At 35.3% G+C, this 23,354-nt stretch overlaps 2 protein-coding genes across 2 annotated transcripts in view; one reads left to right on the top strand and one right to left on the bottom strand.

The window, feature by feature from the left end:
- Positions 1-1,233: 1,233 nt before the first annotated feature.
- The window catches only part of LOC107035879 (midasin), a gene marked incomplete at its 5' end in the record, with an annotated part of 98,842 nt that continues 76,721 nt past the window's right edge, over positions 1,234-23,354 (top strand). The window contains 1 exon segment of the mRNA XM_015253509.1: positions 1,234-1,362. Within this exon segment, the coding sequence (XP_015108995.1) occupies positions 1,234-1,362 (129 nt within the window).
- LOC114841195 lies at positions 3,584-15,201 on the bottom strand. The gene is made up of 7 exons (XM_029126087.1): positions 15,014-15,201; positions 9,249-9,501; positions 8,052-8,306; positions 7,696-7,812; positions 6,276-6,458; positions 4,235-4,542; positions 3,584-4,127 (listed from the first exon to the last, which is right to left on the bottom strand). Exons 1-7 carry the CDS (start codon positions 15,199-15,201, stop codon positions 3,959-3,961), a joined length of 1,473 nt encoding a protein of 490 aa, XP_028981920.1. The 3' UTR covers positions 3,584-3,958.

The raw sequence follows: 23,354 nt of genomic DNA, 5'->3' as shown, positions 1-23,354 counted from the left end.
TAAAAATACAACTGCGTGAATCACACAGGCGTATAAAAATACAACTGCGAAAAACACACAGTAGTATAAAAATACAACTGCGTGAAACACACAGTAGTATAAAACTTCAACTGGGTGAAACACACAGTAGTATGAAACTTCAACTGCGTGAAACACACAGTAGTANCTTCAACTGCGTGAAATACACAGCAGTATGAAAATTCGGCTGCGTGAAACACACAAACTTCACGCATGCGTGGAGTGTATGGAGTGTACGGGAGTGATTCACGCAATGGTGCGAATAGTCACGGCCTTTAACATGGTTAGATCTCACCACTCTACCCGACCGGGATTTGAAGTCGGAACCTGGCGCACGTGCAACGACAACCTTACTGCGCCAGGCCGTCGGGCAATCATAATTTTTAATTACAGCTAAATTTTGAACAAGTCAATTGTTAATATTACTCACCTATTTCTTGATTGTCAAATTAACTGTCAATTTAAATATTCAAATTCCGAATTATTTTATCAATCATCAACTGAAATTTTCAAATTTGAAATTATTTTATCAACAAATCATTAAAAAATTTAAATTACCAATTGTTATGTTATTTTTCAAATTTTAATAAAGATCAGTAAATCTTAAATATTGTAAGGTACAACTTCTCATAATATTACTAAAGTAATGATTGATGCCGCTTTATGATTTTGACACACAAGAGTTTAGAAAAATCGACCAAAAGACATTTTTCGAAAGGGACTTTTTGAACTACAAGTGAAATCTTTTGTAATTTTTCTCTGAATTTGGGGATTTAAGTGATATTTTGGGCCAAATTTCTGGATTCATCAACTCATCTCATTTGCAATGCAGAAAAGAGTCGAACAGAATGAAAAATTATGATTTTTTTCAACATTCCATTTCATCATCAATAACTTGAGAATGACAGAGTAAAAGTTCGAGTTTTAATTTTAATTTTAAAAGTATTTTTCAAGCATTGAAATGTGATCTGAGTCATCTAAATTGTTCTATTTTATCAGGAGATATTGCCCCACCCTCATTGAATTTTTGATTGAATAAAATTTATGTTTTATTTCCAAAAGAATCTTCTAGCACAGTGAATCTAGACTAATCTAGACTTCACAGTGAATCCAGACTGATCTCAATTGATAAATTTGTCACTGAGCTATGAAATTGACTTCAATTTCAAAAGCGTTCAATTTTCTAAATTTAACTTCATTTAATTTTGAAAACAGGTGGGATTATCAGGCACCGGAAAAAGCAGTGTAGTTCGAGTATTAGCACAACTGAGTGGACAAAAGCTGCGTTCGATCGTCGTAAACTCAGCTATGGACACTACAGAGATCCTTGGCGGCTTCGAACAGGTGAGTCACAACAATAAAAATTTATAAATATTTCCTACCCTCGGGTAATTAAGGTTTACAGCATTTAATCAGATTTACATTGAACATTTTTATTGAATCATTGCGTCATTCACACATGGACTAATGTCTATTCTCATTCATGACAATAATCGATCATTCGATTATTCCGAATTTCATTCTCATAGGCACATTTTTCAGTACTCACAAAAAAAACGTTAATCCCACGAATTCGAATGCTCAATTATTCGCTAAATAGCCACAGAATCTACGACACTCCACTAAATTACTCGATATTTATTCCAATTAAACTATTTTTACACCAATTGAAAAAAAATGAACTAAATTAGGAGAGTGCGGGGCAGAATGGACACTGTACTTTTCTCTCAATTGAGTTTAGTCTAGACTCATCATAAAGGGGAAGAATTGTACTTTGAAAAGTAGAAAACATCCCATTTAATCTTAAATTCAATGATTTAGTGAGTTTTAAAAAAATGTTCCAACAGTCCATTTTGCCCCACTTGTCCCTAATCGAAAATATTGAGATAGTATTTTGATACAAAGTGGACCCAAGACGTCTCAGTAAAGTGCACTTCTATGCCAATTTCAGGTGCAATGAAAATGATTAACATATAAAAAGAATTTTATTTCTATTCTCGTAAAATAAATTCGAAAAATTTATCTAACGTTACATTGAATGTGGATGATTAAACATCGGCATCTCCATAATGATCTATCAACATGAATTTACAATAATCTACATTGCTAATTGACAATTCATTTATCTGTTTAAACACTCCGATGGGCGGAATACATTTAATGAGCAATTTCTCCTTAATGATTAATCTTTGAAAATAATATCCTTCACTTGGCACGTGGAAACAGCATTAAATTCCTTCATTCCTTCATTATTTAGTAATTAAAGATACAGCCTTTTTAAATCTAAAGCTAAGGAAGAAGACAAATGAAATTTTCTAATTTATTTACAATGTTTGACTTTCTCTTTATTCAAATAATTTTAGATTTTGTGCTTTACCTTTTATTTAATGCGCGGTTGAAAATTCATCTTCACATTATCATGAGTATTTTGCGAATTGTGGGTATCTGGGAATTAGAGTTTCATTCCAGGAACTGCGAGGGGAGATACACATAATTTGTAGTTACAGTTGAGTTATAAAAATCATTCTAGACACTGGCAATAGATGATGGTACATACCACATAAGAATTTACATTGATAAATGAGTTTTTTTCGATGTGATTCATGTTTAGTCAGCCAAAAGAGACGTATAGTTTATTTATAAAGTCCATCAGTAATCAACAAATTGTCTGCAGTTATATTTCACATCATCCTCTATAATTAATACGAAATTTGGCTAGATCTAATGATAATAAATTCGTTGGTGGAGTCATAGAAATAGAGATGGGGAGAGGGAGAGGTACTAAACAGATACGAGATAGAAAAATAAGAGATAAACGTAACATTACATCATAGACTCAGCAATTACGTGTCAACGATTTGTCTCAAAGATTGGAAAATCAGTCTGTGAAGATATCAATATTTAGCTATACGAGTGCTCGTTGAAATATGGAAGATATCGGTATTCTTTCTTCATTTGCAACTTGTAAAAAAATAATTCTGCGCTGCTGTTGGCTACGGTTTACTTTTGAGTTTTTGATAACCGAATTCATAAGAAATGCTGTATTACTTTAATATACATGTATTTTTTTGGGAATTGAGGGGGATATTTGAGTGGAATGGGTGAGCTCATACAATTTTATGATGCAATTTATGGTATTACAATATTAAGTGAAGAGACCCACGTCTTCAGGGATTTTTTTTTATACACTGTTAAAAATTTTTGGTTGAAATTTCCAGTACATTTTTTGGACATTTTTATCACATAGTTCTGCTGAAATTTCGGGAAATTTCGTCATTTAAAATTCAAATTTTATGGAAAAACCATGAAAACTGTAAATTTCAGTTCAACTATTCAACGAAAATTACTAGAAAGCAGGAAAATTCTGGGAAATATATTCTCAAATTTCCAATTAATTGAAAATTCAAGTACAGCAGGGAATTCTCGTCTCCGTGCTGCTAAAAAATATTGAATTTCATCAAATGTTCAGTGAAATCTGAAATTTCACTATCTGTTTCCTCCTGAATCGAATTCAACGTCCCTACCCTGTAAATTAATACTCAACAATGTGACTCTTTATCACAAATTCAATTCTTCATTTCACTATATTTGGCAATGAAATTCATTACAAAACCATTTCGAATGTGATTGTTTGGCACACGTGTATACCTTGGGAAAGAAGAGGTCTGCAGAAATTCTCTAGGGTTTTTTTTTTCTAAAAAAAATGTATGGCCTACATAAAAGATCTGAAATTGTCCTCTATATCTACGACGATCAGGGATATTTGCAAATTCATCTCATCTTTCTACTCTACTAGAGTACCACATCCTTGACATTATTTCGTCTCATAGATCGTGAGATTGCGACGTGAATCTTTCCACCGGTTTATTCTCCCATAAAACAAACTTATAGGATGTAAAAACTCCATGAATTCCACTCGAATATTTAATAAACCGAAAAATTATTCACTAAGCATGTCACTACTCGTCGGACTGACAGCAGTATTTGCGTCACTCATGCTTGGTGGGGCTGGAAGCAATAAGCTCGGTCGTCTTGATAATTTCTCTTCGTACAAGCTTGAGATACTCTTAGGCCGTGGTATAACGATACTCCAGGGGTCCGGTGTCACACTAATAGGCTCATCTTGCTGTGGATAAAATTTAATGAATTATTCAGTGTCTCATCCCTGGTTTTAATTGGATGAAAATTGATATTTCATTGAATTCAAGTGAATTGCCTTACCGGAAGGTATTTAGCGGCTGGTGGTAAGGGAGGTTTTAGCTGGGCAATGTCACTGAGATCACAGGCTGATACTGCTGTGGGTAGGGGTGGGGCTGGTGGCGAGGGAACGTTCAGTGGTGGCTCGTATCTGGGGGGCTGTACCGATTGCATAGGACTGTTTGTTGTTGATCCAAGGATCCATCGGGCTATGCTCTCGCAACAGCCACAGCAAACATCTGAAATCCCTTGGCGGAGACCTCGATGAAGGGTTAAAAATAGAGCGGGATTCACGAATGCATGGATGTAGGCGATGTGCAGGGTCACCTGTAAACAGATTACAAATGAGATGATAGGAAAGAGAACATGTTCTCCTGGGTCTTATGGATGTTTATCCATTTTTTGAAAGGAAAATTTTTCAATTCCCGAGATTAATTATTGAATTTTTTTAAACTCATGAGGAAACGTGTGAAGTCAACATTTCTGATTATTCACTGTTAGAAAGTTACTGTTGAAATTTCATGTGAAAAAGCTTGAAATTTTTAACAACGACAAAGTGACGTGAATTTTCTGTATATTTCTTCATTGATGAATCAGTTAATTTCTTAAATATTCAAGTAATTCTCGATTTTCAGGTCCATACGCCACTGAAAAACTTTGAAAATTTTGAAAATGCAGGAAATAACTTTTCTGAATTCTCAATGTATTTTTTAAAATTTATTTTAGCATTTCTGAACAATTACAGTTTATTTTGCATACATATTTCTCGTTATAAAAACGAGACCAGTTGAACTATTTATGGATGTTGCGGTAGTTTAGAACTATTAACAATACACTTCAGAATTTTATGGAATATTTGAGAAGAAACTCGTTAATTATAACGAGAGAGTTTTTATCTAGTCTAATTAGGAATTCTCCTGCATGCTATGGTGGAAAAAATTTAATTGTATGTGATGTTCAATTTTCACGATGAGTGGAAATTCAGGCTTTCATTGAAAAATCAATGATTGTTTAACATGAAAAACCCAATTTTCTTGAATTTTCAAAATGAATGAGAAATTTAGTGAACGCTTTCATTTGAAATTGAATGCAACCTCACAAGGGTGAAAATTCAGTTGACACTGTGACTGAAATTTCAAGAAATTTCTAACAGCGTTAAGAAAAATTCGTTGCAGTAGCTAGGGCGAAATGAGATAGACAAATTTCTTTTTATACTTCGATCTTTATGGGATTTATTTTCAAATTGACAATTTACCTACTGGAAGACTCGAAAAATAAATATCAAAATAGAGGGCAATGTTAAAAAAAATGCTGAATCTAATGGCCAAGGGAAAACTGGGGGTACCTGGGCGAAAATAATATAGATGTTTAAAATTTTTATTACGTTCAGTACATATTTTCTGTTTCATTCCGGAATAAGTAACTGGGATTGCTGGATTAGAATTTTTATCATCATGAAAGAAAACAAAAAAAATTGAAGAGTTTTTAAGTGCTTGCGGTTTTGGATAAACATTACTAATTTGTTTAATGAAAAACGCCCTAAGGAGGGAAACGTTCAGTTCTTGAAACGTTGACGGATTAGAATTGCAAGGGGAGTTCGGTGTTTTAAAACCCTTACAAATTTAAAACTGCAATATTTGACCGCATAATGGCCCACGGGATGAGAAGGAAGAGTCTTAACTATTCAAGCGGTTGGAATTCTTCATTTGTGGATCCTTAATTTCCCTTGCTACTAAAGCAGAAAGGACTCCACTGAGAAAAAAGAAACTAATTTTATCGAGATAATTTTAACTGGAGCAACAATAATTCAGCAGATAACATTCAACTCAGTATGTCTTTTCGAGATCAATTTAGTTGCGGAGTGAATTTTATTTGTCCTAATGATTGGAATATTAGATTTTCGCCCGTCTAAAATTTTGGGTAATTAAATTTTTTAAAGTGAGTAATAGTCATTTCAAGAGAGGAATATCTCAATAAAATAACATTTTCTCCATCAGCGTAAGGGGGGTAAAAGCGCAGTGTTGATGAGTTAATGTCCTTTTTATATTAAACTTGATTACCTCGTAGCCAGTGGTATTTCCAATCACCGGATGATGTACCAGAGTCACGAAAAAAAGTGGCCCCCAGAAAATAACATAGGCGGCAGTAATGACCAGGAACATCTTCACCCTCTGCACACCCTCACGCTCCATCCTTCTCAAGTAATTTCTCATTTTCCGGTGCTCCTCCAGCGCACCGCTCCGCTGGAATTTACGAGATCGATAATTCAATTAAGAGTGTTTCTGTTGCCCCTCGGCGTTGAGAAAACTTGAGGATTTTACTAACAACTATGTTTAAGCTTAATTATATGATACTGCGGGGGTATTTGTGTTGTTGAAGTCGTGATGTTCTTTGGGGTGGGAAATTTGTGAGCTTCTCCATTTTCTTCATCGAGAGAAATCCAATTGATTGAATTAATTGGTAATAACATCTTGATAAATATTATTATTTTTAATGAGCAAAATTCGATGGCCTGAAAACTTGAGGCGAGGGACTACTTCCGAAATCACGACGCCACTCTGGTATGAAATCATTCCGAAATTACGTGAAGTCATTGAAATCATTGAAATTATTTTCAAAATCATCTCTGAAATCACGTGAAATCGTCTGAAATCAATGAAATCACCGAAATCAGTAGCGCCCTGGCGTAGTACGAACCGTGCAAGTAATTCGTGATTTTGAAATTGACACATTTGCCAACGATGATAATAAAGTGCCGTACTCACTGTCATAGTAAAATGGTAAAATGGACCGCTTTTCATCGTCATCAGCTCAAGATTGGCGGAGTAGAATCGAACGACTTCGTTATTATTTGCCAGTTAATATTGTTAGTTTTGATTTCCATAATTTAACACAACCAGTTTTACCCCTCTATTATTACCTTTATTATTTATTAACTTTATTTTCCTGAAATCACTAATTTCGAATTAATGAAATCATTCGAAATCATGAAATTACCTTTCATGACTCTCGAAATCACCGAAATAATTTTTTTCGAAATCACTGAAATCCCCCGAAATCGACTTCATTTCGAAATCATGGTGTCACTCAATTATGGAGTGAGTGGCCCCTCGACTTGAGGTCATTTTGATGACCTCAAAATGTTGGCAATGAAATATCGATGTATGCTATCAGTCAATACCCACTTGAATTGACATTAAATTCGCCATATTGTGTCATAACTATTATTATATCACCACTTTGTACACCCTTTCGAAAATTTCCTCTTCAAAGCTCATGGCCAATCTCCCAAAATAATTTTTATCACTCCGACTACAATTCTCTGTCAGTGTTCAAACGACTCTTTTCCTCGGTAGTAAAACATGAAAAAGCATTCCCTTCCGTGGATGAACTCCCGACATCGTTACTGAAACCCGTAAAACGCTATTCCCATCATAAAAGGATGCTTCGTACGCAGAAAATGTCAATGACAAATTTTACCTTCGGCGTTGTGCCATTCCTTTGGTCTGTCGTTCCACCATCTGCGGCTGGATTTGCACTACTGTGGCCACCGCCCGTCACGTTGACAAGCGTTGTGACAAGCCCTGCTACACGAACCTGAAGAGAAAATCAACATTATTGTCACATGTGGAGAAATAAAAGGAAAAACAAACAAGCACGAGTGTATGTCACAGTGAAATGCTCAATGGAATTTCTCCGAGGTACTGGTGAAGAGCACTTCGCCAGTCGCCTTTGAACAAGGCAACATAGTGCCTCTCCAGTTGAATGTGGCAAATGAATTATTTCAAGTAGACATGCTTGTGTAAAAGCCATTTACCATTCAGTTATTTACTCACCGCTTCGACATTGGCTTTGGTTAAATCCCGGTGTAATTTTCTCAGATGAAATAGCGTCAGTGAGACGCATATCACGTTAATAACAATCCAAAGGACATTAAGTATATAATGTCTGAATGGTCCATGAACAAGAGGGCAACTTGGTGCATTGTGACCAGACTCAGTATTTGCTGCTAGTGCACCACTGAGGAATGTTGGCCCGAGGTTTATCGTGATACTGGCGAACCATATCATGAAAGTGCCAAATAGAACGCACTGAAAAGGTGAATAGGGCAGGGGTTACGATGACATAAATTTAAGAGTTTGAATTTACTTTTTATGACTATGGGTGTGAGGTTTTTCATCGGTGGACTGGCATTTGTGGATTTCTTTATACCTGGTTGCAATGAATTGAACTGAGCAACTTGATTGGATGTGTCGGAGAGAATTATTCAATTGAATTGAAAATTCATTTTTTTTATGTAACGTCACTTCTAGATCAATAATGAGAATGCAAGTTTTTAAATCTTCATCACTTTTAGAAAAAAATTACGATGTCATGACCATGAGTAATTTTCAGGACGGTGACGTTTAATGCGATTTAGGGGACAAAATTCAATGAAATTCCAAATTTTTGGGCAGGGGGAAGACGAGAATTGACCACTTATACTGCAATTTTTAAAAAATTATTTTTTCTTGTGTTAAAAAATTTTGTCTTGTGGAAAATACTGTACTCTGATTTTTCATTCTGAATTTTCAACGACAAAATTTCTTGAAATTCCACTGGAACTATAATTTGATGGAGCTTTCCAAGCAGTCCTCTGAAAATTTCAGCCAAAAATCTTCAACAGTGATGACAGAGCTTGCATCATTGGAATAATTGGAATCACCTAGATTTGCCACTGTGGTTTGTACTACGAGTATTTGACCGTGAAGTGTACATCCGTACATAAACCGCAATCAGTCACAACTCGGCTTCGATCCCTACAATGTGTCGCGTAAATTACTCCCCAAGGTGAAATTTGAATACACAGGTTGACATGTAATCATTGTCACAGCTGCAATGAGCCGAATAAAAACAGCCCAACCCAGTCCCCCGAGGGCTTCAAATTGACATTCCCACAAATTGAATTTCGACAGATTCTCCGCCCTCAATCAATCAATCACTCAATAAATCAATCAATTGATTAATTAATTAATTACTCGGTGGAAAATTACCTGAGGTGAATCCATCAACAACGGAGCTGTAAGATCAGCCTCTTCGTCGCTCTCCGGAAATACTGGACTGTCATTGAGCACTGTTGTCAACATATTGACAGTGGACACTGTCACCAACAGTAGAAAAGCTGTCTCAACAAGTGAACATTTGTGCACTGGCTGACAGTTCAGTATACTAGAGCCCAGTGGTAATAATATAGCAGCTCGAGCACAGTCCACCATTGCCTGATGAAACAATAACCCTTGCGACCACCTGAAACCCAGACAATAGGAGAAACTGTTATATCCACAAGTTTCTACAACCGCAAACGTGTTTGGGGACGTTTATTTCACTCTGCCAGGGACAAGCTCGAGGGAACACCTCGATTAGCCCACCATATTTTTTTTTTGTTAGTCTATCTCGGGTCTGCAGACGGACAGACAGTTTTGCCATCGGGGATGTTAATGTCTGACCCAACCGTCTTCCGTCTTCGTGGATATTTAAAAAAATACTATTTTCATGTTTTGCGGAGAACTGTCTGTTGTCCTTCCTCTAGGAATGGGCGATGTTTTAAAAAACATCGATTATCGAAGAATTGATGTTTTTCAAAAACATCAATGTTGTGAATCGATTTTTCAGGAAAAAACATGGATTATTTAAAAAATCGATGTTTTTCTCATTACACAGGACAAAAGATAAATTGTTAAGAATACTTTTTTGTCTTCTCGTTTTTATTTTCTTTATTGTTTCTTCTCGAAAAATATATATTTAAAAAATACACCCCGAGGAACTTACGTTTCAATGATAAGTTTTGCTGGAGAGTTAAATTTTGAACTTCGAAACAGGATTTTTGATTAATTAAAAAAAATATAGTGAATATTTTCCGTTAGCTGCAGCAATTGTTAAAAATTTAAATGAAAGAAACATTACAAATTTCAAATTTTAAATAACAATAGATGACTGGACTTGTTCACTTATTATTTATAACATACATACTGTGGAAAATAATTACTTCTGATTGTGAATAAATTATTATTTTATTTATTCTCAATCAATCAACATTATTATTCGACAAAAAAATGAAAAATTTCGTTAGGTTGGTCAGAAACGTCGATGTCTGGGCATGAAAAATCGATATATTCGATTAATCGACAAACATCGCCCATCCCTACCTTCCTCTTAATTCTTTCTGCTCGCACAATTTTTGTCATTATTCTCTGCAAACGACGTTTTAAAGTTACTTTTGCGGAGAGAACACGGTTGTCATGATTCTTCACGATTGTTGCTGTATTCAATTTTTCCAGAATAAAAGGGACTGTCTGCACAGAGTCTAGGGGTGTGCTATGTGGTCATTGAATTCCGTATATTTATTCGTACTGCCTTTATTTTTTTTTTATGTTCCGAGACTTTTAGTACTCGTTGGTGAACTACTGTTCATGGAATGAATCTCATAAAAGTCATGGTATAATGGGAATTTGTTGATTTTATTTTGTAGTTAAAGTTTCATATGTTCTATCAACTTCTATCAACTCAAAAAAGTATACACTGCTGAAAAGTAGGAGTTTAATGGACAGTTTAATCAGTCGTCAGAAGAGGAGCAGGAAAAGGCAAAAATTTCAAGTTGTCAGCATAATTCAAATCATTTCAAATATAAATGAGACCAATTTTTCATATCGTCGCTGAATTTGAAAATAAACCTGAATATTCTGTATGAAAATAATCCGAAATTGTAATTCTTCAATTTTCGGCACTTGCCCCTATCTGAGTTGGGGATAAAGCCATTTGGAATAGAAGAAGAATTCTTCAATTTTTTGTTCTTTCGTATACCCTGTCGGGTTTTTACGATTTGTTCCCTTTCCACCCCCCAACACCTTGTACCGCATTCGCCGAGAGCCAAGGGAAAACCTCACTTGAGGGAAAAACCTTGACCAGGTACAATCGTCCCTTGCGAGACTCCCGCTCGGAGAAATGAATCTGTGAGAGTTAGAGCGCTAAAAAATAATTTTTAAATTTCTTAATTTTCACTGAGTAATTGAACTGAAATTAACGATTTCCATTGATTTTCTCATCGAATTATGATAAACTGAATGGAATGTGTGATTTTTCGTTGACGGGATTTCCTGAGTTTTCAGCCCAAATATTAATTGCTTGAAATGTCCGGGATTTGATAAGCAGAATTCAGACAAACGTTTTAAACCTTTGGTTTTTGAAAAAGTGATGAACATCTCTAACAAAATATAAAAGTAATTTATGTTGTAATCCAACAGTCTCTGATTAATCTTATCTCCTATCATCACAGCTGAATTTTTAAATAAACAGGAATATTCTGTACCAAAATAATTCAAAATTGAAATTAATTCGAAATTTAAACAGGTGGTTGTATCTTCGATATAGCTGTAATTGTACGTGGATACGTCCATGGTCTTTTCTTCTTTCTCGAATTTCCTAGAAACTCCTGGAGTTTTTTCAAAATTTCAAGAAACTTTTCGAATTACCTGGAAACGTGTAGAATATTCTAGAATTCCGATAGATGGCGCTGCACACAAGGACCGTTTCCCAAAATGACCCTCTCCCCCAAAGACGTATGCACGTCAAAAATTTCGCTAAATTCCTTCATTTTCATCGAGTAATTAAACTGAAATCACTAATTTCCATTAATTTTCTCATCAAATTGCGATAAACTGAATGGAATGTGTGATTTTCATTGACGAAATTTCCTGAGTTTTCAGCCCAAATATTAGCAGTTTAAAATTGTTTAAAGAATTCAAACAAAAGTTTTAAACCTTTGGTTTTCGAAAAAGTCACGAACATCTCGAACAAAATATAAAAGTAATTTCTGTTGTAATCCAAAAGCTTTTGATGCTAATCTCTAACTCGCAACCGTTAGCCGTTAGAACTGTGTGAAAATTTGAATGGAAGTCGCTTCTTTAGGCAAAAAGGTGGATGAGATAGGCACCACTCTAGAAATAGTTGATGAAGTACCTAATCAAATGTGGGGAAAACGTGAAGTTGGCGCAGTTGCTCGAGCGTGGGTGATAGCGACCTCTTTCTTTTCGGTATTTGAAGTAGGACAGACAAAAAGGGGGAAAACCACATTTACTGCATCGTCTGCAGAGTCAAGCTACTGTGCAATGCCACGTAATCACACGATATGCAATGAATTTCTTGCATGTGAGAGGGATGAGGAGGATCGGGGGTAGGCTTAATCTTCAGGGGGATGAGGGTGCATGGATCTGTGGCATCAAGTGGCTTTGGCTTGTGCACCACGGCACTCGAGATCCTCTGCATCGCGACAGACAGCCTGTCACACAGCTGTCTACTGCTGTTAATGGTTGGTGGTACATGTGCGGTGACAGTGAGATGAATATATTGTGTGATGCAACGTTGAAAGCACAATTTCAGATTTTTCAGGGGGATTATTGATTATTATGAGTGAGGAGGGTTGACTCTTGAAAGACATAAGACACAAAAGAATTGGTCGTGGAGGGTGACACATTGTTTAATTATGGTAACAAAGATCTTGAAGACCATAGCTCTGCAAAGTACTTCTGCTGTAATCGTTCGTGACCATACAATGATAAATGTTTTTAATTTAGGTAGCAGCTTTATGTAAATTTGTGATGCTGCGAATTTCGATTCAATTTAACGATATCCAAGTACTTTGGAACCGATGACGGTGACCGAGGTGCTTAAATCCCTGATCCGGATGGCGGGATCCGTAGGAAGTGGGTTCGAGTCCGGATTGGGGCAAATTGGGATTTTTAATCTTTCGAAAACCGTTGAACGGAAGTCTAGACACCGAAATCATCGAGATTAAATGTTTGGGAACATTCTCTGATGATATCCGGTCGATCGACGTCCATACACTGAGAAAAAAAAATTATTTGCCAAATATTCATTTACTTGAGAGACGTATTTCTTTTTTCAAAATCGTATTTCTCCAATCGAGTCATTCCCAGGTGGGCCTGATTAGGTTCCAATTATAACAATCATGGTGCTTTAAAGGATGATTATGTTCCACATGACTTTGGAGGGACTCCCCTAATGATTATTCACTTTTCATAAATTTCGTATTTTCTAGAGAGAAGAATTTCGATCAATTTTTTAATGTTGATAATTATTGAAGGAGGTCACTTAAGGTCGTAACCAACAGGTTCATCTTCTAGAGCAATATAATTGACATAATTAAACCTAATGAGAATTGCCTGAGAATGGCTCGAATGGAGAAATACGGTCTTGAAAAAATAAATTCTTCCCTCAAGTAAATGATCATTTGGCAAAAAAATTTTTTTTGATCAGTGTATCGGCCAAGGTTTCCATGGTTTCCCTTGGTCACCAGGAGATGGAGTACAGCTCCTGGGCTGCAATGTAACATGATGGGGGCGGAAGTCGGCCCATGACACCGCAATAAGGGGTTGGAGGGGGGGGGTGAGATGGAACCATAAAAAGCCTCATCGGCTATATGGGAATGGAATGAAAAAAAAAAAAAGTACTTTAGCTATTTTTTCTCCAATGAAATGTTGTACTTTTGTAGTCGAACATCAAAGCTTTCATTTGAGCCCTATTGGATTCTAAGTTTCCGGACATTTTACAATGATTTTACTATTTCAACTTTGCAGGTTTGAATTTGTATCTCGATATTGAGCCGTTAGAAAACTTTTTAAATATCTAAAAAAAAGCAATGTTTACTTTTGGAGAAAGATTGATGAAATAATTTCAAAATTGATTTCTTTTTAAATCGCGAGCATCTTCTATAAATCTTTCTATATTATAAAAATCCAAATCCACTTTTGGTGATTAAAATTTGGTACTCGAAATTCAGACTCCAAAGTTAAGGATTAGATTAAGGGTCACAAGGGTCAGAATAATCACCATGCGGTCATATGGGGGTTATATGTGGGGAGCTAGTGGAGCGAGTAGGGGGCGTAGCCCCCTAATAATTTGTAAACAATCGATTTTCCAACATAAAAATCCTTTGTTCGGAAGCGTAACAAATTTATTCATATTCCGAATTTTACCAGAAATCGATTTCATGAATAAAAAATAACATTTCCGATTTTAATCATTTCCGAATTTAAATAATTTCAATTATTTATTTATAAAGAACGAATGGAAAAAAAAATAATTCTGTGCAAAATGTAATTTGAGCGATGCTGAATATTACTGAGTTTATTCCAAATTTTTCTCACGCAATTTTATTGAAAAATTTGATGATTGAAAATGGTTGAATCTATAGTATGGTCTGTACCAAGCTGTTAATGATGCTTGGATATCCTTAAGATTAATCGTCCGTGAATTTTTTAATTATCTCCAATTTTCTACAAAATTGAGGTGTTCATGGTCGGCGATCATTGATATTTCAATGATAGCGTGAATTTTTAAATTCATTGTGAAATTTGAACATTAAATTCAATTGAGTTTCCAACAGATTGGAAATTCAGAACAATAGCTATCTGAATTATCACAATTTTCAATGATTTCACTGTTGTGTGGACCCGAAAATCGAATTCAGTTGAATATTCGGTGAATTAACTGATTCCCCAATAATTTTATACAGACTAATTGAATGTCAATTATCCATTGTTGAATTTTTTTTGTTTGAAATTTCAAGAGTAATTTTATAACAGCGTAATAGTCCTGATCAATATGGACCCGTGGAATATAATCCTGAGGAGGAAGATCAGTTTCAAATGAAGAACCGGGTGAATTTTGTTGACCTTCAGTTATTAACGTGGTTTTTAGCGGGAATTTATTTACTTTAAGACTGGAGTTATTAATTGCTCACCTTCTAAGATGTCGTTTTGTTAAAATGAGAATCATTAGGATTATATTGGCACCCATTCCAAGGGCACCTAGACTGAATATCACCGTTGCTTCCGTTACTCCACCTGGATGACACTGGAATACTTTGGTGGAATTGGATGTCACGTTACCGGACGCTCCAATGCCAAATCGTAGATTTGCACCAATCATAGCAACAGCGGAACCTGAAAACGGAAATCATCTTGGAAAATTTGTAGCAAGTGTCACATTCCATCAATTTGCTCATAATTTTACGATAAAATCGAAACTGTAAATTTTCGTTTGATTATTCAGTGAAAATTTAGAAAAATTTAATAAATTCCGAGAAATTCATTCCTGAATTTTCAATTAATTGAAATTTCAACTTATTTGATATCAATTATCCATATGCTGTTGAAAATTCGAGTGACATTCTTACCCTTTTTCCCCTTTTAAAATCAATAAAATATAAAATTCAACTGAATTTTATCTGAACCTTGGAATTTCATTACCATTTTCCCATAAATGGAATTCAACGTCAATCTTCTGCACGGAGAGAAATATTCAATAAAAATTACGTATCTTTTCCGTAATTCCGGAGCGAAATGTGGTTGTAGGAAATTTTACGGAACTGTCACGAAATTTTTCCAGAGCGTTCCGTAATTTTTATCGGATCTTCTGTGAAAAATTACGATACCATCACTTAAATTTTCTGATTCGATTCCGTAATCGGTGAGCGAATTGTGAGTTCCGTAATTTTTACTGAACATTTCTCTCTGTGTGAAAATTATCGCAAAACTCTCCCTGAAATGCCAATTTTTTTTATCAGTGTAGTTGAGCTTTTGCATTTGGGTTCGATCGAGTTTCTGGAATAAAATTCCTGTAGGATCTTCATCTCGCCCATGTTCTCCGTCGACGGAGATCTTCCAAAAAATATGAAGGATCTGTCTTGGACGGTGTGAACTGTCTGAGGCGAACGTTCGCATTTGTTCGAATCCGTCTCATAGGACGAACAAATACGAACCTCCGTCTGAGACAAATCGGACAAAACAAGCATCTGAAATCTCTCCGAGATCCTTTATATTTGTTGGAAGATCTTCGTCCGACGGAGAACATGCACTGATAGAAAGGATTAGTTATTGTTAATAAATGAATTTGGTTGGAGGTTAGGGTCTATTCAGTCTCACCCAGAGAGAAATATTCAAGAAAAATTACGGAACATTTCACGTAATCCGCAAGCGAGAATCGTTTTCAGTGAATTTCTATAGGAATATAAGAGAATAAATCTGAAACGTTCAGTAAATTTTCGGGTCTGTCACCGAAAAAATACGAAAAAGTCACGTAATTTTTCTGGAAGTTGTAAAATCTAACAGAAACTTCAAGACTTATTATGCCTCAGAACATGAAAATTCTTGGATGTTTAAGAATTTTTACGAAAAGTTCCGGAAAAATTACGGAACGTGTTGTTAAAATCTCCCCCTCACGGTGACTCACGGCTAGCCGTCAGGCGTCAGACGGATGAGTAATTTTTACGGAACAGATCGTAGAATTTACGTGACGATTGACACTTTTTATTGAATTTTACTTCGCTCCCAGATTACGTTTTGAAACGTAATTTTTACGTCTTTTTTCAGATAATTTTTATCGAATATTTCTCTCTGTGCAAATGTTCATTCGTTATAAAATAAATGAATCATTCTGCCAGTGTGGGCGAGACAAAGAACCCATCAGTGGCTTGATATTCGAATATTTTTCCATAAAATTCGAAGGAAGCTTCAATGTGATTAAAATCAATCTTTAAATTGAATTTATTGAAGCTGAATATATCCGATAATTGATTCAAATGCAATGAAAAAAAAATGAAACCATTGTTTCACATGCCTCACTAGAGTGTTACATTATCCATTTATGATTTTTATGTATAATAGCTTTTCAGGCGAATCCGCGAGAACAGCGTCCGCTATTTTCGAGTCAATCGAGCGTTCATTCATTGAATCAAAAGGGGAAGGGGGGGGGGGCAGAAAACGCTCAATTGGTCGCGCACTCGCTGGTGTGCACGGGTGAGAAAGACATCCACCGTCAGCACACACCAGTTTAGGTGGTTTACCGATGTGACGAATGAAGAGGAAACCCCTCATTCCTCCCTTTTATAATTAATTTTTCCCATTGTCGCGTACCATCGAATTTCTCTGATGTAAATATTTACCGTATTCACCGTTTCCTTGTCTTCACTGAAATGTTCTACCTCTCAACTTAATATTTTTTTTCTTCTACTCTTTATGACATTACGGAGTCCTCATCCTGACGATAAATTTACGTGTCAAATTATGAATCGACTTAATTGCTAATGAGTTTCACCTAATTAGCATTATACACGAGATTGCCTCTCTATATCGCAGTGCAGCGTACCTCTCGTTATTCATCGGGCGTAGGAGAAAAGAATGGTAAATAATAATTAAGAATAGTGGAGTCAGGGCGGAGACAGTACAAAATGAAGAATGACAAAGAAGTAAAAATGGAAAAACTCCGCCATCAGCTGCTGTAGCCGTAATTCCGTTCCTCCAAGATTGAAAGAATTTGTTTTTCAGATTTATGCAATTCCGAAATACCGCTATGTACTTCAGAGAGTGTAAACAGAATATTTATCCCTGCATTCGAAATATAGTTTCCAGAGTGTGAAGTGGAATAATTAAATTCGTTACCAATGTTCCACATTAAAATTGAATCATCATACACATGAATATGTATTACGAAATACCTCGACGTAGCGTTACCCGGGGCTTTCCATTCGTTTGCAGGTGGCAGGAGTACGACCCAGATGAGATTTCTCATTAAAAGATCTTAATGACTCGTCGGAGAGAGTTTCTCAAAGTTTGATAATAGTATAGCCGCTTCTTTCACCTCAAGAGTAATTTTTTCTTCATGACGATTATCTTCTGCTCATCGGCATTTATCTCTGACGAAAAGTCCTTTGCTCATTTGAATTAGCACATCTCCGGGGGAGTTATTTTTCATCATGCATACACTACTCGGTGGATGAGGGGTATACTGATTGGATCCAATTCGAGATCCAATTATGCAGATGCAAGTAAACTCGTTATAACAGAGGGCACTCTCGTCGTCTCATCCACTTTCTTCTTTATTCTTCACTTCTTTTATTTTCTTCCCGTTATCATTCCTCCCTGTCTTCATTTTTCCACTGAAATATTTTACGACTCATTCGAATGTCCTTGGACGTGGACTCGAGAGTTTTCTGACGGCTTGAAAGTTTAATATCCAGGCGAATTAAAGATTAAAATGTCGCTTTACTATGGAGGTCTTAATTTTACACTTAGTTCCTGCAATTTGTGGCTTTTATGAGGTTTTGGGTCATCGTGTCCAGGACAAAAAAATCTCTTTTGTGATATTTTTTTTTCACTTTTTATTTTTCCGGTGCTTTTCAAACTGTGGTTTTTAGGATTTTTTGGGTCATCATGTCCGTGACATAAAAAATATTTTTTTTATGGTTTTGTTGAGTTTTTATTTCTGTCATCTAACAAATCAATTTTGTGAAAAGTTCTCTCTGTATTTGTTGATACGAAAGCCAGTTAACAGTGAAAACTGTAACTATGGTAGTTATTTATAACCATTTTCATTGCTTTCACACTGGAGATGTGAGTGACAAGTATGACCGGTGAAATGACTGAATTAATTTTGACCGTCAATTTCCATCTATATAAATGACCCTCAACGTTCGGGTACCAGTCCAGCGATTTCTACATTTTTATAAATTCTTAGCTGAAATTTCCAGCACACTTTTCTGAAATTTTTGTCATATTTAAGTTCCACTGAAATTTCAAAGAATTTCGTCATTGAAAATTCTAATTTTCGGGTAAAAATAAATGAAAACTTCAAATTTTAGTTCAATTATTTGCAGAAAATTAACAGAAAACTGGAAAATTTCGATAAACATATTCGTGAGTTTTGAATTATTTGAAAATTCAGGGTAATCTGGCCCTGAATATTCGTGCTTTCATTGAAAATTGAAATAAATTGAAGAAATCTCGTCTTTGTGTTTTTCAAAGTTTTGATATTTCATGGAATTTTGAGTGAAATCTGAAATTTCATGATTTTCTCTCTCCTTAAATTGCATTTAGTGGCGCTGTCTTTAAAATGACTAGTCAATTGTCCATGAAATTTCATTTTTTTTTTAACAGTGTCTATTCAGTATGAGGCCATTGATAATAATTAATATATAAAATAATAAAGGATAATAATTCAATTCTATTAAGAAGTTTTCCGATTAAGTCATTAAAAGATGACCCAAAAAATCAAAATAAAAATGACGGTCAATTTGCAACTGTATAGACGATTTTTGGTCACTTTGGTTCGTGTCTGACGCAGCTAACTGCGACGATCATTTTGCATATAAAAAATCGGTCAAGGTCAGAAAATGGTCAGAATTAAATAATGATTTAATAGTTTCTAAAACCTAATTAACATCAAATATATAAATACATATTGTTTTGTTCAAACAATTCAACTTTTAGTATAATTAAACTCAATTCCCTTTTAATTCTATTTTTATTATTTCATGCACTTTATGTTTTTCCCCATAATAGCGAGAAAGAACAAATAAAAGTTTCGTATTACTGTAGTGCAGAGCAGAAAATGAGCGAGTCCCAGAAAAAAATAACCCCCTTTGTCCATTATAATTCAAGCTTTAGTCGTTACTTTCTATTTTTCTCTGAATTTTCCACCCTTTATAAGGCCTAGAGAATTAAATAGCAACTGCCGTGGTTTATTTCACTTTTTATGCATCTCAATGGTGAATTTTTTTTATTTTTCGAACGTTAAAATGCTTTTTATACTGCAGAAAGTCGTAACCAAGCTCATTGTCGTGTGGCTCTAACATGAAAGAAAACCAGGTGAAATGCTTGAGACATCAAAGGAGGATTCACCGCTTTGGGGTTCATGCCTGGGAAACCGACAAATTACTGTTGCGAATTCTGAAAGACGACTCCTTAACGGGTAACTCACTGAGAAAACAAGAGCACTTGACCTGTCCGCATAGTTGGTTCGCGATAGTGCAAATTATAGGGCTGGAAAACTGTTACGTTAATTGTTCAATTTGGGGTTTTAATGGGGAGATCGGAGTGATTGATGATGATGATGATGAGTTGTCGATTGGAGGTGAAATGCTTAAATGAGAGAATATTGGAATGAAAATGAATGACTGATGGGACAGATTGATCGAGAAATTGAAGCAGATAATTCATTTCTTAGGCTCGTATTTTTCTACCGAATTCCATTCAAATTTTATTGATTAATGCATTAATTTGTTTTTAGGTCGTTGAGAACTAAAGTGAAAACTCTTTCGTGACAGGAATTTAATTGACTTGGAAACGTTTAATTCCCCTATTTTCATGGCTCCCGAATCACTCACGTCTGTCGAATTGATTTCCTACTATTTTTCACACTGAATTCTTTATGATACAGCTACGTGGGTCTTTAGGTCACCGACTTTCCTCAACTTTGCACCAGTAGAGCGTGGGAGTTTGAATTCTATCCAAATACTCAATACTCGATTCTGTTGACATGGACATTAGGTTGTTGACTCGGTAAATGGCTCGGGATTTGGAGAGGCGTGTGGATATTAAAATTCAATTTCAGGGCTGGGAAGTGATGGGAACAAACTGTGGAAATGATTGAAAAATATTTGAGGATTCTCCCTTTTTCGTGATTTTCTTGGGAATTAATTATTGATTTTCTTTAGCTAATTTGGTAGAACGTTCTTGAAATTCAAGTATCAGGTGCGTGTTAATTCTCAATGTTGTGAGATTGAATTAAATTCAAGATCAATTAGTCGATGACATTCTCCATTTACATTGAAATGGCTTGAATTTTCGAATTAGTTGTGTTTGACATGCATTTGAATTTAAATCAGATTGAGAATAATTTCCAAAAAATGTAGATTGTTTGAAACAATTTTGGTTGACATTTTCGGTAAATGGCAAATTTTTGATGTATTATAGTTCACCTTCAATTTCAAGGAATTTCCTCATCTAAAATTCACAATTTGATCGAAAAATCAATGGAAATTGTAAATTTCAGCTACTTCTTCCATGAAAATCTGAAAATTTGAGTAAATATGGTAAATAAAAGTAAATATTAATTAAAAAATCGGCGTAATTGAGCATTAAATATTCATGTTTCCAATGAAAATTCTAGTAAGTCGAGGAGTTCTTGTTTTCCTGCTGTTCAATAATTTACAATTTCATTGGATTTTCTGCGAAGTTTGGAATTTAATAATTATTTTCCCCCTACATCGAATTCAATGTTGCTCTCCAGGAAATTACTACTGAACTGTCCATGTTATTCCCTTTTTTTCTCACAGTGTATGGGAATTACAAACAAATTTGTCGTGGTAAAGTTCAAGATTTTTCACTTGAAATCTCAATAGCAATTTTCTTATAGTGAACTTGCGTTGATCCTTGATCCCTAGAACAGCGGTGCACATACATCTGAAAGTTCAAGAGTCAGGAAGTTGGAGAATTAAGTATCTAGTTGACTTCGAAATGTTCGCATCTCTGCAGTTTTCGAACATTTCCTGGAGTCTTCGCTCTCATGAAGTTTATCTCGCGTAAAAATGATAAATTCAATTATTTTTATTATTTCCTCAGTGAAGAAAAAATACTTCATCAATTCGTCCCACTTCTATCCCCGAATTTCCACGGTTCCCAGGGTTAAAGGACCCGGTTAAAGAACCCTATAATTCACAGCCATCTGGAAGTAAAAAAAATGAGGAAAAAAAATCTCAACCGATAGGACAGAAGTCCCGATGGAAAATCCAGCCAACTCGTTGAACTGTGTGCACTCTTTCTGCGTGTCCGCAAGTTCTTGAAATCGCTCTCCATCGCCTCTGTGTGTCGATGGAGCTCAGCCTATTTCAATCATTGAAATACTTTTAATAAGTGATTCTTCATCGAAGTGAGAAACGAAGGGAACCGTTTTCTCATTTGCCCAAAACATGAGAGAACAAGGAAATGAAAAACAACATGAAATGAGGAAAAGATTTTTCATTACGTGAAAAGTTAACGCGAGAAATGAGAAATTGTGTGAAGAGAGTGTGGGCGAGAGGAAGGAAGTTGGTGGCGGAAGTGAGCCGAAGTGAATTTAAAATTGGGATGAAATTGCAAGGTATAAATGGGCTTGAATTTATACTGGGTGGAAAATTTAATTCACACGATTTTGTGTACGTGCCGTGTGTGTTGACACCTACGATTCTCATTTGGATGGGTAAAGGCTGACTACATTTGCCAGACTTGTAGCTTACGTTGGTAGAAGGCATGGCATTTCCATTTCAAAGCTCACATCAGTCGGTTGATCCCGACAGACAGTCGTTAACACACGGCTGATCTCTAGTTTCCACTGTTATCTCATGTACTTCATCCATGCTCCATTGGAAAAAGCAACAAAATTCTGGCATTTGAATTTCAGTGTAGCACTATTTCACTGTCCATCTGAGAAAGGACACTCTCAATTTGTGTTGTAATGTCTATGAGGTATTTCACGCCAAATGAGTCAACCGTTGACCCTTACCCTCTTGGAAATTGATGGCGATTTTTTCTACGATTGGGGGGGTTAAAAAACTATTTCTCAAATTTTTTCAGATTTATTCGGCAGCCCAGTTTGGACATATGATTTTTTTCCGTTTTTTTTTTCAGTTTAATTGTTTAATTGTTTAATTGTTTAGTTGTTTAATTTTTTTTTCAGTAATTCTTAAAATCAAAACAAGTATTTTGAGCCGTCATACAAGTTGGGTATCCTCCTGGATCTATTTTATTTTCAATTTTTTCTTTTCGAAATTCCGCGAATTTGGTCAAAACACCCCAAAATCGCAATAATTGACTTTGATTTTAGACAGTATGAAGTGAATTTGACTGTATATCTATATATTACTTATTGTTGCGATACATAATCGAAATCGTTTTGGGGTGTTTTGAGCAAATTTGCAAAATTTCGAAAAGAAAAAATTAAAAATAAAATAGATCCAGGAAGATGTCCAACTTGAATGACGGCTCAAAATATTTGTTTTGATTATAAGAACTACTGAAAAAAAAGAATTACTAAAATTCCACTTCAACTTTTTCTTCGAAAATTCGTTATTATGAGCATCTAGGAATTGAAAAAAAATTACTAAAAATACTCGTATAGGCGGTAAAAATGGAAAATTTTGACGCTTAATAAATAAAAATCGTACAAATAGAACTTGAGTTATTGGAACAAAAACGGAAAAATGTAAAAAAAATCATATCTCCGAACTGAGCTGCCGAAAAAAACTGAAAAAATTTGAGTGATAGTTT

Source organism: Diachasma alloeum, unplaced genomic scaffold (assembly GCF_001412515.2).
Source record: "Diachasma alloeum isolate Michigan unplaced genomic scaffold, Dall2.0 Dall_scaffold_00176, whole genome shotgun sequence".
Classification (NCBI taxonomy): Eukaryota; Metazoa; Arthropoda; class Insecta; order Hymenoptera; family Braconidae; genus Diachasma; species Diachasma alloeum.
This window is presented reverse-complemented; position numbering and strand designations above follow the sequence as displayed.